At 33.1% G+C, this 17,753-nt stretch overlaps 1 protein-coding gene across 1 annotated transcript in view; it reads left to right on the top strand.

Annotated features, from left to right (window-relative positions):
• Nucleotides 1–17,753, top strand: part of BAZ2B (bromodomain adjacent to zinc finger domain 2B) — a 200,794-nt gene that overhangs the window by 117,680 nt on the left and 65,361 nt on the right. The window contains exons 10-13 of the mRNA XM_049773091.1: nucleotides 394–454; nucleotides 1,444–1,552; nucleotides 1,810–1,911; nucleotides 11,019–11,229. Coding sequence (XP_049629048.1) covers nucleotides 394–454; nucleotides 1,444–1,552; nucleotides 1,810–1,911; nucleotides 11,019–11,229 — 483 coding nt within the window. The remainder of the gene's footprint in view (nucleotides 1–393; nucleotides 455–1,443; nucleotides 1,553–1,809; nucleotides 1,912–11,018; nucleotides 11,230–17,753) is intronic.

Here is a 17,753-nt window from a genome sequence, read left to right as displayed (position 1 = left end):
CTGCATTGTCTAAGTGTATAAGGGAAATTTTGAATATTTTTAGTATTGTAAAATATATTTTCAAGTAAAATAACTGCAGTTCTCTGAAATCTCTGCTTATTCCTCTGTACTTCTTTAGCCGTTTATTTAATAACAGAATGAGAGGAAAGTTGCATCTTTTTGCATTGTATTATATTTTTCTTAGATAAAATGAAAAGAATTCTGTCATACTGAGAAAAAGTAAAAACTTTATATAGTGTGTTTTGTTGAAAACCATTTAAAGCTAATGTACATTGCAGAACTACATTAAAATAATCTTTAAAATTAATTTCTTAGAGGGAAATTTCAAAATCATCAACGGTTATCATCTACATAAATGAATCTTTTATGTTTATTGTTTGAATTTTCTTCAAGGCACATCCAAAAGGAGAAGAGTAGCAGATGAACGTGAACTGCGTATTCCTTTGGAATATGGGTATGCAAATAAGATTTTTTTTGCCTTTAACCCATGTATTATGCATATTTTTTGTTTTTCCCTACTATTGATGAAAGGTATTAATGTGCCACATTATATTTACTAGAACATAAGATAGAATAGAGAGGTCATAGAACTTAACAGATCAGAAAACTCAAGTTTCAGCTAGCTCCTATAAGTAAGTATCACAGTGCTGAATTGGAATCACACTGTGAGGCAAGAATATATCTGAAAAAAAGAACAAAACTGGAAATGGCAATGACACAACTGGTGGGTCGAGTGTTTTTGAAGTTAAAGTAAAAAGACAAAGTAATTTTGGATGAAATGGAAGGATTTGAACAGAGTTAGCTAAAATAGTGTAAATGGAACAGATTTATGTTGGAAGTACATAAGCCCCAAAGAACAGAGAACCAGTTTGATTTTATTGGCATATTACAATTAAAGTTTCTAAAAGTTTTAATCAATTTTGATATTTGTTAAAATGTCATTGATTTTGCTTTATTCATTAAGTGTATAAATTTAATAGTATATATATATTTTAGTTCTATGTTTGGTAATTATTGTATTTTTTCATGCTTCTATAGAATATGTTTACTTCAATACTTTTTATTCTTGTAAAAGCTTTTTGTAGAGCAGGTGAGAATATATTTTTTGCCTGGTGGAACTTTCTATCTCTGGCACCTCGTATGTTCCCCATGCTTTCCAGGAATTTTTTTTACAAGTTTTGTTTTTTGTGTGTGTGTTTTGTTTTTTTTTTACAATTAAGTATCTTAAGGACCATATGGTTAGGGCAGTAACTGACCCTGATTCAGCCCCTGGGACTTCATAATGTCCCCTGACCCTAAAAAACAAGAGCAAAAAAAAAAAGTGAATGAGCTAGAATGGTAATAGAGTGAGTATGATAATGGTGGTGGTGATTCTGATGATGATGATGATGTTGATGCAAAATAAAATTAAATGTTATAATTCTTATTTGTATTTGTATGTAGCTGGCAGAGAGAGACAAGAATAAGGAATTTTGGAGGACGTCTGCAAGGAGAAGTAGCATATTATGCACCATGTGGAAAGAAACTTAGGCAGTATCCTGAAGTTATAAAGGTACATGCTTTTCGCTAAGTAACATCTGTGTGGTGCCTGCTAAGCATGTGGATGGTAAAAAATAATTTACTCCTTTCTCCAATTCAGTTCCTTGATGCAAAATACTCTGTTGTATGGGACTAAGGTAACCAAATTGATCAAAAATCCATAGCCCCTTGATAGAAAATGTTAAAGATTAGTGTTCTGAAGATAGCTATACATCAAAGCTGGGTTATAACTATTAAAACCTGAAGTGGAAAAATATGTGATTTTTTCAGTATCTCAGCAGAAATGGAATAATGGATATCTCAAGGGACAATTTCAGCTTCAATGCAAAAATAAGAGTGGGTGACTTCTATGAAGCCAGAGATGGACCTCAGGTATCCGATTTTTAAAAAGTATAGTCTTTAAACCAAAAAATAGTACCATAACCTAAATTAAGTAAATTTCACTACACTCTGCTTCTGTCAATTAATTCATATAACTAAATATAAAACTTTATGGTGAACACTCACCTAAGTCTCAGTTCACTTTCAGTAACAAGGAACTTTGACATAGTAGATGTCTTTCTTTTCTGATTTCAAGAAAACTTCTTTTTGCTTATTTCTGTCAATTTTCAGGTTTATATAGATCTAAAAATAAGTACATGGCAAATAGATTTTTAAACAAAATTTGTAGGAAGACCATGCTAAATCAGTCTATCCAAATGAGAATAAGTATGTTTTATTTGAGGGAAGGGAACTTATTTTTTGATCATTTCACTCTACATGATTCATTTTCACAAATGTGATGATTTGGAGGTAAGGGGCTGAATCCTCAAAATTGAGTGAGATGCTTTCTTTTTTTTTTTATTCAGAATATTTTAACTTTTCAGTTAATTGTGTAGATTTTCAAATATATGACCACAGCTCCCTTTTCACTTTGGATTAATTATATAATCTCACTTTATCTCAGTATAAAGAATCCACCTCTGAGACCTTATTTCCAATATATTTCCTTTAATGTTTGACTTTGCTGTATTTGTATTGAACTAGATAAATGCTATTCCCTTTCACTTTATTGTCTTTATGGATTGAGGTCCTAGTTCTCTCTCCTGAGGAAATCTAAATTCTTGTTAATACATAGATATTTTGTGATTTTTGAACACTGAAATTATAGTCTTTTCCCTCCATTTATTTATCTGCAAGATAGAAAAATAAGTATACTTCTGCTACAGGGGTATAATATGGTAAAATGAGATAATATGCATGAAAATATTTCAGAATGTTAAAATAGTTACACAACTGAAGTTGATATATTTTTCTTTTTTGAACTTGTGTCCCTTTTAGGCCATTAAAATATATACCCAGAAATGATATTTAGCAGTTAATATATTCTACAGCTACTCCCAATGAACAGAGTCTTTTCTATCCTATCTTAATCTCATTTTTCTAAGTTTTCTATAACTTTTTCTTCATTCTGAAATATTTATTCTTAGGCCTTAAATGTTAGAAATTTTCAAGTCATGCAATCTCAACAAGGCAGAAATATAACTAGAAATCAAGATTTCTGATGTATACTGTTGCTTTACAATCATTACATATTCTATTTTCTACTGATTTCCCTGCCTTTTGTTTGTTTTGTTTGTTTTGTTTTGTTTTGTTTTGGGACCATGCCAAAACACACCCCCCACACACCAAATCCTATGATGTTCAGGGTTTACTCATGGCTTTGCACTCAGGAATTACTCATGGTGGTACTCAGGAAACCATATGGTGCCAGCAAACAAACCCATGTCAGCTTCATGCAATGCAAGCACCCAACCATCCTTACTTTTTTCCATCCCCACCCCTGATATTTAATTGTTTTGTTTTGAGGACACATCTGTCATGCTCAGGAACCTTTTTATGGTACTGTACTCACTCCTGACTATATACTTGGGAATCATTACTGACTCTACTCACGGGACCATAGGAATGCTAGAGATAGAATGTTGATGGGCTACATATAAAGCAAATACCCTACCCACTGTACTATCTTCTGCCTTTCCCTTGGCTTTATAAAAAGGGAACACCTGATGCCTAGACTCATTGGCTTGTTCTATGTCATTCCAAAATGCCAAAATACATTTATCTAAGTTTTAACTTCCTTATCTGATGTATTTAGAACTTTTCTTTAAAAAAAAAAACAGGGGCTGTAGGGATAGCACAGTGGTAGGGCATTTGCCTTGCACGCAGTTGACCCAGGACAGACCTGGGTTCAGTCCCCGGGATCCCATATGGTCCTGAGCCAGGAGCAATCTCTGAGCAGCACCGGGTGTAGCCCAAAAACAAAAAGCAAAACAAACAAAAAAAACAACAAAACAAACAAACAAAACAGCTTTTAAAAGTATGTTTACTTCAAATTAAATACTTTGCGAGAATTTCAGGATTTAGTGAATTCATCAATCTTTTATATATCCTATATATACTATATCAGTTTTTAAGTTTTAAAATATATTAGAAGCCAATAATTTTTTATTTTAAAATTCTTACTTTTTAATATTATGTTCATGTTATTAGAACCATACTTGTCATTCTATCAAAAATATTTTCCTTATATTTAATTTAGGTAATGTAAAAAAGTATTTGTTTTTAAATTAGACTTTTGGTCTGAAAGGAAAGTTAATTGCTATCCAATACAGAAAGGAGTTTTACATAGTTTTAAATCATTGGTAATTAAACTAAATCTATAAGGTCTCATTTAGACAAAGCTAAATGATCTTTGACATCTATTCACTTTTTATTAGGTATAATTAGTGTTATACAAATGCACATTGTCTTATTGAGAGATAATTTTAATCAGAGAAGTTTGATGACTAAATACAAAACCTATTAAGTTGTCAAGATTTCAACATCCTATGAGGGAAAAATGTTAGCAATTCTAACAGCACTTCTCTCCTTTAAAAAAAAAATGAGTGAGTAGGATTCACTTAGGATACTTTTAGAGAACAAGTAAAGGTAAGTAATGCCTCAAGATTTATAATTAATTATAAGATTTATTCTTGATAATTTTCTTTAAATCATATACACTGGAAAATTTATTTTCTCTCAGATTATTTTTGAATATGATGTTTTGTTTTGGTTTTTGGTTTTTGGGTCACACCCGGCCGCGCTCAGGGGATATTCCTGGCTCTGCTCAGAAGTCGCTCCTGGCAGGCTCAGGCAATCCTATGGCTTTACCTCCATGCTATCTCTCTGGCCCCTGAATATGATTTTTTTATATTTTCTAAGATTACTATATAATCTTTTAGTTAATTTAAAATGTGTACAATTAATGGTGCAGCAGTAGGACATTTGCCTTGTATGCAGCTGACCTAGAACGGACCGAGGTTCGATCCTCTGGCTTCCCATGTGATCTCTGATCCAAGAGCAATTTTTGAGTGCATAGCCAGGAGTAACCCCTGAGCATCACCGGGTGTGGCCCAAAATTCAAAAAATAATGTACAATTATAATTTGTTTTCTAAAAATAAGGCTATAATGAATTTGATTGGCTTAATTTTAGAGAAAATATAATATGTAAATATATAATTATATAATATAATGAATCTGTTACCATGCAGTGATGACCTAAACATGTTTATAGTATGCATGCTCTTATAAATGGTATGATGATTACATAGTTACTGAGACCCAAATTTTGCAGATGGTAAGTATGGAAGGAAATATATTAACATTTTAATGATAAATATACTAGTAGTTAGTGAACAGCTAATTATTTTTTCTACATTTTAAATGATTCATATTTTATAAATTTGATTCTACTTCATATATTAAACTATATATAGTTTATATATAAACTTATTTTTAAATAAGTAACAGGATTAATTGTAATATTTTCTAAGTAAAGATTCTATTGTCCATATTTTTTCTAAGTAATAATTTTGCATATTTCAAAAATTATAATGCTAGCATCCCAAAATTCTGAATTTATAAGTGAAAGTTAAGAAATGTTCATTTTTGGCTTGCTCTTTGAAGCCCACATTCTTCTTTGAACATGTGTCAGCATATACCTGTATCAACAACTCTTTCTGCTTTCTACATAACTCTTTCTACAACTCTGCCTGACGCTTTCTGCATTTTCCCCTCTGGAGAAATTTATGTTTTCTCTTGAATATGTATTCTTCATTTTCTCTCTTCCTTTCCCTCTCATGTCTTTGTAAGTAAATTTTATTCAATAAAAACTATCTTGCTTTACTAAAAAAAAAATAAAGTTCATTTTTGCTAGAATTTAATACCTCTTTAATAACCGTGCATTGTTATGCATAAACTAATAGTTTGTTTTTTTCTTTTGGGGGTCCACACCCATTCATGCTGAGAGGAGGGGCCTATTCTCAGCCTAGTGCTTGGGATCACTTTCTGAAGTGTCAGCATTCAAACCTATGCCATATGTGCTCCAGCTTTTTGAGCTCTTTCCCCAGCCTGAATTAATAGTTTACTCAAGATATTTCTGAGATTAAGATATCAGTTGCACGTATATATTTGGGAGGGCTAGGCCAGCAATACTCTTGGATGTAACTAGTGCTCAGGGAATTATGAGATGCCGGAAGAACAATTGTGGCTGCAGAGCTCAGGTAAGGCAAATGTCTTGATCTCTGCACTCTCATCAATTCAAGCACCAACAAGTGTAGCCATACTCCTCCCAACCCTGGGGTATGAGGTGGAGTTTGTAGAATTAGCTACTTGTATCTACCACTGCTTAGATGTAAGATGTTTCTTAACAGTACAATAAACAAATTTTAATGATGATAGTCTTAATAGAACAAAATGAGCTATTATCCATGTTAAATCCATGCTATACTGGCATACCATCTAATGAATATCACTTCTCTTAAGCAATGAAACCATTTGAAAGGAATACTAATTAAACAGATTTCTTACAACCTTTTGTTCTATCACAATTCAAAGACCTTGTTAAACCTCAGATGTATTATGATTTTTATTTATTACTAAATGTCACAATGATATAGTAAGGTTGACAGATTTTGATAATTACAAAATAGGTGTATGTTATATAAAATGTAATATAGAGATTAGGGGATAAAAGGTGTCTATATTTTATTATGAATATATAGTTCTAAAATAAATAGCAAGAATTATTTTGAAAATATAATAATCTACTTTGAAAAGAGTTTTTGATATTTTTAGTAAATCTTAGGGAACTAAACATGTAACCAAAATTATTACCAATATAATTATATAGTTTCAACCTGGAAATTAAAGAGCACACAATAATTAGTGTCTACTGTATGCAAGAAAATAAAAGGAGATACAAAGACACAAGTTAAAAGAAACATAGACTACATAGCCTTATCTATTTAAGATACAATTTTAAATGATATTTTTTTTAATGGTTTATAACCATGAGATGCGGTCTAGAGTTTTTACTGAAGTGCCTTTCTTTTTTTGCTCTATCAAAAAAACAATGGCAAACAATGAACTAGGCTTTTATTTTCTTCAAAGAAAAAATTTCCCCAGGGCATTTCTCACAAAGAAAATTATGAATTAATTTTTCTACAGACATAAATTAGAAAACCTGCGTTCATGGAAAATCCAGTGTTCAAAGAGAAACTGAAAGATACAAAAGAAATAGACATTAGGATCACTGGCTCAGAGAATCGGATTTTATGGGGATAATAATAAATGTAATGTTGTCAGAAAATAACATCTTAGTTTTTTTCATAAGGAGTAAATGGAAACTTCACAGTAAAAAAGTTAACACAGTCTCTGGCAATATTGTAATTTTGGTAATTATTTTAAATAAGTTAAGAACAAAAGTTTAGGAGTCAACAACCAGGGTTCTAATTCAACTCTGCTGTTAACTGTCACATCTAATACAACATACCTCTGAGCACATTTGGACACTGAGAACATGAAAGTTCAGTATCAGAAATCTAACAGTCTGAAAAGTTATGTCTCTAATCTGCCAGGTAAGACTTTTGATGGCTGTGCAAAGCCTTGACTAGGAAGCCAGCTGTATAAGTCCAGTATGGAGCTAAGGTATTAAAAGTCATAATATTAAGGTGTTCTCCTGTAACTTACTAGAACATAATCTAGTTACTTACTAGTATCTTTCTCGGCTGTTTTTAATAGTTAACATCCATCTTTTAGCAAATTATTTTTTCACATTTAAACTCAGCCATTTATGATGAAGTTATTTTTTAGTAGATTAAGAATTCCTAAAGTTGGGGCCGGTGAGGTAGTGCTAGAGGTAAGGTGGCTTGCAAGCACTAGCCACAAAAGGACTGCGGTTCGATTCCCCCCCCCCCCCCCGGCATCCCATATGGTCCCCCCAAACCAGCGGTGAGTTTTGAGCGCTTAGCCAGGACTAACCCCTGAGCATCAAATGGGTGTGGCCCGAAAAAACAACAACAACAAAAAACAACAATAACAAAAAGAATTTCTAAAGTTGTACTATTTGTATCAGCTTCTCACTGATCTCTCCTATCATAAAACAGCTAAATATAAACCTGCATAATTGTGAAACAGATGTAAGAAAATTCATCAAAATTTTTGTTTTTTTTCATATTAACTTTAATGTTTTTCTTGACTATGAAATGTCAAGTTATGTTTATGAAACCATTTTCTTGGTCTTAGAAATTTATAAAAGGATTTACTACACTAAATTTTGATGTATAATTTCTGACTGACATAAGCATTTAACATTTGTATCTATTGCTATAAATTGAATTGGCTTTTTCTGAAAAGTAGTTTACGTAGAAAAGCAAGTATTTTTGTTGGTCCACAATTATTTTAACTACTCATTTAATTAAAAGTATAATATAAGCTTTAGGTTTCCTGACATCAATTCCCCATGTTCCGAAAATAAGAAATTAGCAGACAATATATTTCCCAAAATATGTAACTTTAAGAAGATATTTACTTTATATATGCCATGCATAGAAATGTTAAATTATATTATCACTAAACTTGATGAGTTTGGAAATCAACTTCTTTTTTGACACCAGTATAAAACCCTGGATAAATAAAATTTTAGCTGTATAAAAATTGCAGCTGGATAAAAGGAGTTGGCAAATCCTTTACAACTTTCCTAGAAGTTGATTTTGTTATTAATAAAATGTTTTAGTTTTGTTTTTGCTGTTTTGTGAGGGCCACACCTGGCAGTTCTCAGGCTTATTTTTATTTCTGTACTCAGTCATCATTGCTGGAGGTGTTCTGGGTGCCATTTGTGATGCAAGAAATAGAATCCAGTCAACCACATGCAGGGTGAACGAACACACCCACCTGCTCTCCTGTTTCTCTGGCCCTAATAAGATAATTTAAAACCTGGCCTGGGTGTGGCTCATGAGTAACATTGCATGCCGCCTCACTTTCTGAGACCTGAGTTGTTTGTTTTTTTTGTTTTTTTTTTCTTTTTTTGGAACTAACTAAAAGGCCAGAGAGATTAGGGGTTAAATTTCTGCCTTAATACCAGTTGTCTTTTTTGACAGTTTACTGTCTATATGGTCCCCCAAACACTGCCTGGAGTGCACCCTAAGCACACAAGCTTGTGCCCAGAACTAAACAAAAATGTTTGAAACAAATCAAAGTGCTTGAAATGTGGTGTACATACAGCTATCATCTGTTAATGTCAGTATGAATGAGAGTTAATATGTCTCATACCCATTTTCCTTGCCTCAGGAATCATGGTATACAATATAACTTTTAGTTGTAAAATTAACACGATGATCCAAGCTAGAATCTTGGTTTGAAATTATTTACAGAGAATAAAAAAAATAATTTCCTTAACATTGATACTTAAATATCTCTTGAGTAGAAGAGATAACAGTGGGAAAGGCACTTGTCTTGCATGTATTTGATTCCAAGCACTAGAAACAGATGGACCACCACATAAAAAGTAAATCCACTAATAAAAAATAATGGAACAGTTCTTTTAGAAGGATTATTTTATTCATAGAATAAAAGAGGGTAATATATACCATGTACCCTTTTATCAGCTTTTGAAATTACCATATAACCAGCATTATTTCTTATGTATCCTTAACAAATATACCTTTTCACTACTTTTCTCCTTTCTTTCCCTTGGTTAATTTTTATTTTTGTGATGATTGATGCTTACTGTGGTTTTAGTTGCAGTTCTCTTCTAGGGTCATATATACCTAGTTGTGCACAAGAGATTGTGTAGTTCTTGAGTCATTGGGAATCATAAAGGGCAGTGCCACCAGAATCTTTCTCTAGAAAAGAGTGCTGCCAGTAATTGATATCTTTCAACATCTTGCTGCAAAAACTATCTGTAATCTACCCCGAGCCCCATCTCTTTTCATAATAACTGTAAAAGCAAGGTATATTTTTATTTCATCAGCATTTTTCTATGTATCTTTCAAAAATAAAAGAGTCATATTTCCTATAAGAGTACCATGGTCCATTATAATGCTTTAAATAACTACTTAATATCAAATAGCAAACATTTCTAAAACTGTTATTTAATTGTCTTAATCTTCAAAACAATTTGTCTATTTGAGTCATAGGAAAGCCCATATGTCGGGATTGTTAAATACATTATTTAAAGCACTTTAACCTACCCACTATTAAACCATCTTTTACTGATTAAAGAAACTAGGATCATTTTTAGACTTTTCTAAATGAATGAATTTTCTGTGCAGATTAAATACATTTTTCACTCTATTTCTCCTGTGAAGTTAGAGTAAATAATATAGGGGACTTAATCAAATCTCAGTTGGATTTATTTTATAGGAGAAGCAAGGCTAATTTATAGGTAATAGATTTAATTAATTTAATCTTAGTCTGGATTGCTTTTCTTTTTCATGATAGACAGCAATTCAAATTCAAGTATGCTTTCTTTCATAATACATCATATTATTGAAAATGTTAATGTTCTAATTTGTTCCTTCTTGATTCTGCTTGCTTTAAAATTCTTTAAATAAAAATTTTTATATTATTTGAATAAGTTAATATTTAGCTGGATTTGTAACCCTGGAGAGAAGTTCTTAAGAATCATCAGTGGTCCGCAGCAATAGCACTCTGGATAGGTCATTTGCCTTGCATGCAGCTGGTCCCTTAACTGTTGTTGGGTGGGTGTGGCCCCAAACCCCACCCCCCAAAAGAGGAAAAAGTTCATCAGATAACTTAGTTTTTCAAGCCCTGCCAACTTTATTGTCTGTTACTCTAGTTTAGAAATGGTGATATGGATCATACATCTTTACTTATACTAGTAGATGCAGGTATAAATTTGTCAGTGAACTTCTCTTTTTTGGGGGGGCACACCGGATGATGCTCAGGCATTACTCCTGGCTATGTGCTCAGAAATCGCTCCTGGCTTAGGGGGACCATAGGGGATGCCAGGGGATCGAACTGTGGTCCGTCCTAGGCTAGCATGGGCAAGGCAGACGCTTTACCATTTGCACCGCCGCTCCAGCCCTGTCAGTGAACTTTCACTTGTATTTATTTTGTTTGTAACATACTGTTTTCCTAATATGTTAATTAAAAGGGAATGCAGTGGTGTCTCTTGAAAGAAGAGGATGTCATTCCCCATATCAGGGCCATGGAAGGTCGTAGAGGAAGACCACCAAACCCAGATAGACAACGAGCCAGAGAAGAGTCCAGAATGAGACGTCGAAAAGGTCGACCTCCAAATGTTGGCAATGCTGAATTTCTAGATAACACAGATGCCAAATTACTAAGAAAACTGCAAGCTCAAGGTAAGAAATAAATGTAATTTTGGAAGTCTATTTCTTCGGTTTTTGACTCATAAGTGATACTATTCTCAACTGCTACCTGGAGTTCTTTGATTGGGCTAGCTGTACTGTGTGCACCATATCTTCTGTATTTAGAATTACAAGAATGCACCAAAAAAAAAAAAAAGGGAGAATCAACCAGCACTTGGCACATGCCTCAAGGTTGTGCCAACCTTCTGGAAATTCTCATTTTAACAGCTTCTGATTCCTTGAGGTGGTAGAAGGGAATAATTCCAAAATATGTTGATCTGTGGAGTAAATTGGAGTATATTGAACTCCAATTACTGGTAAGTAACCCCATTCTTCTAGTGTGGGCTCTTTTGTCTAGGTATGGTACATATATTTACAAAATCTCAACTATATATAATTAAGTCAAAGGGTATTTTAGTATCACAATACTATCATTTAACAAAGAAAGTTCATAATAGGTACCTCAATATATTTATGATTCAAAATTATAAATTATTCAAATAAAGTTTTCATTATTATGAGGATTTTCTCTCTTTTTGAGGGACCATATTCATTGCCCAAAGGTTATCCCTGGCTCTTTGCTCAGGAATGACCTTTGACAGTGCTCGGGGGGACATATATGGTGTCAGTGTTTCAAAATAGATTCTGCTGTATGTAGCCAAGCTCCTTAACCCCCACCATATTATTCCTTATGAACAAAAAGCTACTGAAATAAAATGGTCTTATCAAATTATTGCTAGTTTCAAGTATTAAAACTCTATGACTATCTGAATATATTTCAATATACAGGTTATTGACTAATGTACAAATACATATATAAACATATAATAAATATTAATAAAAATTGACATTAAAAGACTAAAGAATATTACTTTTTCTTTATGAAGATATTCTGGAGATGTATGAATTAATTCTTATTGTAAACAAAATTGCAACATTGAGTTGTTTTTCTTATAAAATGTATTCATGACAAAGCATGAATTCATAGAACAAAAAGGTTTAAAGGAAAAGATATTTGGACTAGAATGATAGTACAGTGGGTAGGGCATTTGCCTTATACACAGCAGATCTAGGTTCAATTCCTGGAATCCTATATGGTCCCCCTCAGGTCCTTCCAGGAGTGATCCCCCTGACAACAGAGCCAAGAATAAGCCCTGAGCACCACTGGGTGTGGCTTCTCCCCCAAATAAATAAACACTTTAATTCAACTTTAAATAAAAACATAAGGTAGAATTGTTAACAGATTTGCTCATCAATTCACAGACATTTACATGTATTCTTATATAACATTCATTCACGAATATGTATATATATAATATGTATCTTTTGCTACCCACTTAATTGTATTAAAATCTTTGTGTTATCTGTAGAAATTTACCTCATACTTTTAATGGCTGAATAATAAATGACACTATAACATTTAATCAGTCTCTTTTTATGACTTCTTAAAATACTTCCTTATCTCAGAACCCTTGAGTCCTACTGGATGTGACCAAAACCTAATACTCTCCAAAAAAGATACTTTTTGCTCTTATTATCAAAACATATTCCCTACTATTATTTTCACAAACAACACTGTAATATATAAAATATTTCTTTCATCTTTGTACAGGAATGATTATATATAATATAAAATCCTAGACATACATATATGAACCAAAGAGGGCCTTGAAAGAAGGTATCTTTCATATGTTGTATATTTTCAACTTTGGTATAAACAAGAAAATGTTTACAGTAGTTCATACTTCCACTGATGGCATTTAAATTAACTCTTGCTATGACTTAATGTCATGTAGTTTCTCTCTGGATTAGTATGATACTTAAATTTTTTTCATTTGATTTTTAAGATTTTACTCACTCTCCTGAATAGTTTCTAGCATAAGTTATGAAAAAGTTAATATAACATATATGATATAAACCAAATATGATGAAGTTTTAAAATCACTCTTGTCAGTAAATCACTGACTTTTCAAAAGAATGTTTAACAGAGATAATGTATATTATTTGCATAAAATAAGATAACTTAAATTAACTGAAATTTTTATTTTTCATATTAATAAAATATTTATATGTAATATTCAAAGTGGTGACTTTATATTTGTACAATTTGATAAATATTTTTAACAAAATAGAAGCTACTTTTGTTCAGTGTTCTTTTTACCATCCTTTTCAAACCAGTTTGTTTTGTTACCAGTTTCTTCCTTTGTATTTGTTTTTTTGTTTGTTTGTTTGTTTGGTTTGTTTGGTTTTTGGGACACACCTGGTGATGTTCAGGGTTTACTCCTGGTTATGCTCTCAGAAATTGCTCCTGACTTGGGGGACCATCTGGGATACTGGGATCAAACCCAGGTCCATCTGGGTCAGCTGCATATAAGGCAAACGCACTGCCTCTGTGCTATTTCTCCAGCCACTATATACATTTAAATTTGCAAATTTTTCACTTTGAACTTAAAATATGCAGCCGATCCAGGACCAAAGGTGTTTGGTTCGAATCCCGGTGTCCCATATGGTCCCCCGTGCCTGCCAGGAGATATTTCTGAGCAGACAGCCAGGAGTAACCCCTGAGCACCGCCGGGTGTGGCCCAAAAACCAAAAAAAAAAAAAAATGATTCAGATTGCTGAAGTGAACAGATATGAGCTGCACTATTTTCTTATTATGAAACATGTTAGCATAAATTTAGCTTGGGTGAAAGATCTTACTTACCTCTACAATTTCCAAGAAAAAAAGATAAACAATGTAGAAAATCTTTACATTGCAAGACAGGTTCGGGTCTTAGTCGCATACCATGACAGCATGATTGTCTTCATGTGTTACGGTTCCTGTCTTCAGCCATTCAAGATTGAATGCCAAGGACTAAAAGGAAATGGCTGAATTCAATGGAGACTTTATTTGAGGAAGAGAAGGGAAGGCAGGGAAGCTGTGTCGTAGGATTTTCTTAAGTAGGATGCCTGAGAAAGATAAAAACCTCCTTATGTATCATCTTAAGTAGAGGGTAGGTGAGCAGTTTAATTGGAGTATAGGCATGCACTCTGGTAGGATAAGGATTTGTTTGGGTAGTGACATTTTTCTCTGGGATTATTCCCTTTTAAATTTCTTCATATTTTTTCTGTCCTTATATCACTATATTAGTACAATGAAATATATTGATCCTCATATTTTTTATTTTTTTAATTTAATAGAATAACCATGGTTTAAAAAAGTTATTGATAGCTAAGTTTTAGTCATTTAACATTTCAACATCAATCCCACTACTAGTGTCAACTCCCAGCATCAGTGCTCCCATACTTTGTCATGCCTCACCCCCTAACCAGCCTTCCCTCTCCCCTACTTGCCACTTTCAGGTGCATTAAAGTTAATGGTTTAGATCTCATGTTTCCAATGTTGTTGAGTCTATGCTATGGATGTATAACTATACCATTCTTCAACATCCCCAATATAACCAAAGCCCAGAATTTTAAGTAATTCGCCAATTATTTTCTTTTCTCATCTTCCTTTCCATCTCTCAACTTTTTAATTAATTAATTTAAAGAAAATGCATTACATAATAGACATAGTTGATCATAATACAATTGTTTCCAGATAAGAATAAGTAACGTTAAAATAAAAAATAGTAAAAGAAAAAATAAAATTAAATAACAAGTAAAAAGTAAAACAAATAAAAATTAAAAAATAAAGTAAAAAGTTGAAGAAAAATTAAAAAGTAAAAGAAGAGAAGAAAAATAGAAAAAGTACAGTAGCAAGGACTTTTGTCCATTGTATCTCCAATGAAGACCTTAAGGTTTAGTAGTCAGCTGTATATTCTGTTAAATTGGAGTGTTCCTTTAGGAATGACAGCATTAAGCAAATGAAGTTGTTTAGAAATTCAAGGTACTATTACCAATACTACGACTTTTAGGGGCATGCACTCAGCTGCCAGACCTCCTGGAAGAAGGAAGATATGGGAGAAGGGTGCCCCACACTTGTTCCAAAAAGCCCTGGTGATATCAGACCCAGAACCAACATATCTGGTACGGTCAGATCAGTTTCTCTAAAGGGAGTTGTAGATGGTCAGTGATGAGGGCCATCAAGAAAATGGTGGTTCTGGGTGATGGAACTAGCTAGTGTGGCTTTGTCAGGGCGGGGGCTTGGCTCACCCTCGCCTCCCAAGAGGGCCAGCTTTCTGCTGCATAGGTCAGTATAGCCTTAAGCCTTCATGGCTTGGTTTACATCTTGTTTGAGAAAAAAGTGAGTCAATGGAGCTGGCCCAATTCCAACATGGCGACTGCTCAATTACATTTTTTAAGTTATAGATATTGTTATAAATATTGTTCTTGGGGCCGGAGAGATAGCACGATGGTAGGGCATTTGCCTGGCATGCAGCTGACCCAGGACGGATGGTGGTTCTAGTCCCGGCATCCAATATGGTCTCCCGAGCCTGCCAGGAGCGATTCCGTGTGCAGAGCCAGAAGTAACCTCTGTGCACCACCAGGTGTGACTCATAAATAATATATATACATATATATATATATTTCTTGAGGTTTATTAATAAAGTTTGATAGTTGAAAACTAGTTTATATATTGTTTTCAGAATCTTTAGTTGTTAAATTTTTAGTTATAATAAATTATAATGTTGAAAATTATTAGAATGGTGAAAAACTACATAGCATCAGCTTTCATTTTTTTCTCTTATTAATATATTGTTTACTATATAAAATTATATCCTTTCACAGCCCCTCTCCTGATTTTTGCATGTATGTGTGAAGGGACCACAGCTTGTGCTCAAAGCTTACCACTGACACTGAGCTATTGATCACTTCTGGTGTTTGAAGTTCCAGACATAAATGGTGCCGGAGATAACCCCTGTACTCTCTCCTCCCACACCTCTGTTTTAAGTCTTGATCATAGGAAATTAACCATTATAACTAATTTTACCTCAGTAATTACAAAATTCAAAGTTCTTTGTGTATATGGTGGGAGTGATTTTGACTACAACCTGGCAGTGCTCAAGGAGTCTTCCTGCTTATATGCCCAGAATTGATCCCTGCCTGATTTGGTAATCTAACCAGGGACAAACTCATAAGACAAGCTCCTTACCTCTTGTTATTTTCTCTCTAGCCCAAGGGTTAAGCTCTTATTTTAAAATAAAATAAAATAAAAGCATTCAAATTTTCTTAAGAAATATTTAGAGATTTTAGAAGTAGCAGCAAAGAATAATCCCCCCAAAGAAACCTAGATCACCATCTTTCTGTTGAACTTTTATGAACCATAATCATTTGAACCCAGGACCTCATATTACTGAGCCACTTCCCATCTAATCATTTCATTTGTAAGATGAGCATGTAAATTCAACAAGAACATGGAAATTTAATATAGCAATTCAGTAAATGGTGGACATCACTAACAGCTCAAGTGATCCAGGTGTTACCCAACCATTTCCATTAATGATGATTTTAATGCACAGATTTCCTGAAACTTCATCTGCCACAACAAATGGCCAAAGGCAACAAATAGATTTCATAGTGGTTAGGGATAGGAGTTTGAATAGGAGATGATATTGGAACCTTGTGGAGAGAAGTGGGTACCTGGTGGTCTATAAACTGATGGAATAATGTATGTATGAAACCAAAATTAACAATATTGTAAATTACAATATTATATATCACGAAGATTTTGGAAAGAAAATTTATCTGCTATGAACTGCAAAGACATGCCTAATGTAAAGTGATTTCTTAAATAATTTTTATCATTCTTAGTATTCTGACCAAGTTTGCCAACAGAAAAACAGCATGACATTACATGCTTTTGGTTACTTAATACCACAGTAATGCTGAGAAATAACCAACTGCAAAACCTCAGTGGTGCATAACACTAAGTGTTAATTAGTTGTGCAAATGGAATCAGCTGGAGGTAAGAACATTCTGCTGATCTAGGCTGAGTTTGTTTATAGGTGTGTAGTCCACTGGCTTCAAGTGTCCCTCCTCTAGCAATCTAGTCCAAACATGTCCTCATAATAATGCACAAGTCGCAAAAATAAAAGTAAAGAGAATACTAATGCTCTTTCAGTCTTCTATTTGTTCCCCTACTGTTAACATCCTACTGATGAAAAATGCTCATAAGGAAGAACTGAGAATAGAGGAATCAAATGATATAATCCACCTCTTGACATTTTGTATTCTATCTAGGAATTTAGACCATTCATATTTGAAAATATCATTGTTTTAGAAACTTTCCCATTTGTATAACTAATCAAAATACTAAGCTTGGGTATCTGTATTTTTGAGGTGTTTTTATTTTCAGATATTTTAATGTAGAAGAAAAATTATGACATATTTTTTCACTATCTGGAAAATTTACAAAATATTTAGGTTAATCTCTATGATGAGGATTATGAAAAACATGTTTCTATATAAAATATCATATATGATGGCATGGCTATCTTTAGGGAAAAAATAGACACTTCCAGCAATGTCATTCATTTACTAATATCTATCCATAGTCCTTCAAGGATCTAGGAAAAGCATAAAATCATTGGACCCTC

Source organism: Suncus etruscus, chromosome 5, assembly GCF_024139225.1.
Source record: "Suncus etruscus isolate mSunEtr1 chromosome 5, mSunEtr1.pri.cur, whole genome shotgun sequence".
Classification (NCBI taxonomy): Eukaryota; Metazoa; Chordata; class Mammalia; order Eulipotyphla; family Soricidae; genus Suncus; species Suncus etruscus.
Note: the sequence above shows the minus strand (reverse complement) of the source record. Positions and strands in the feature narration are given on the sequence as shown.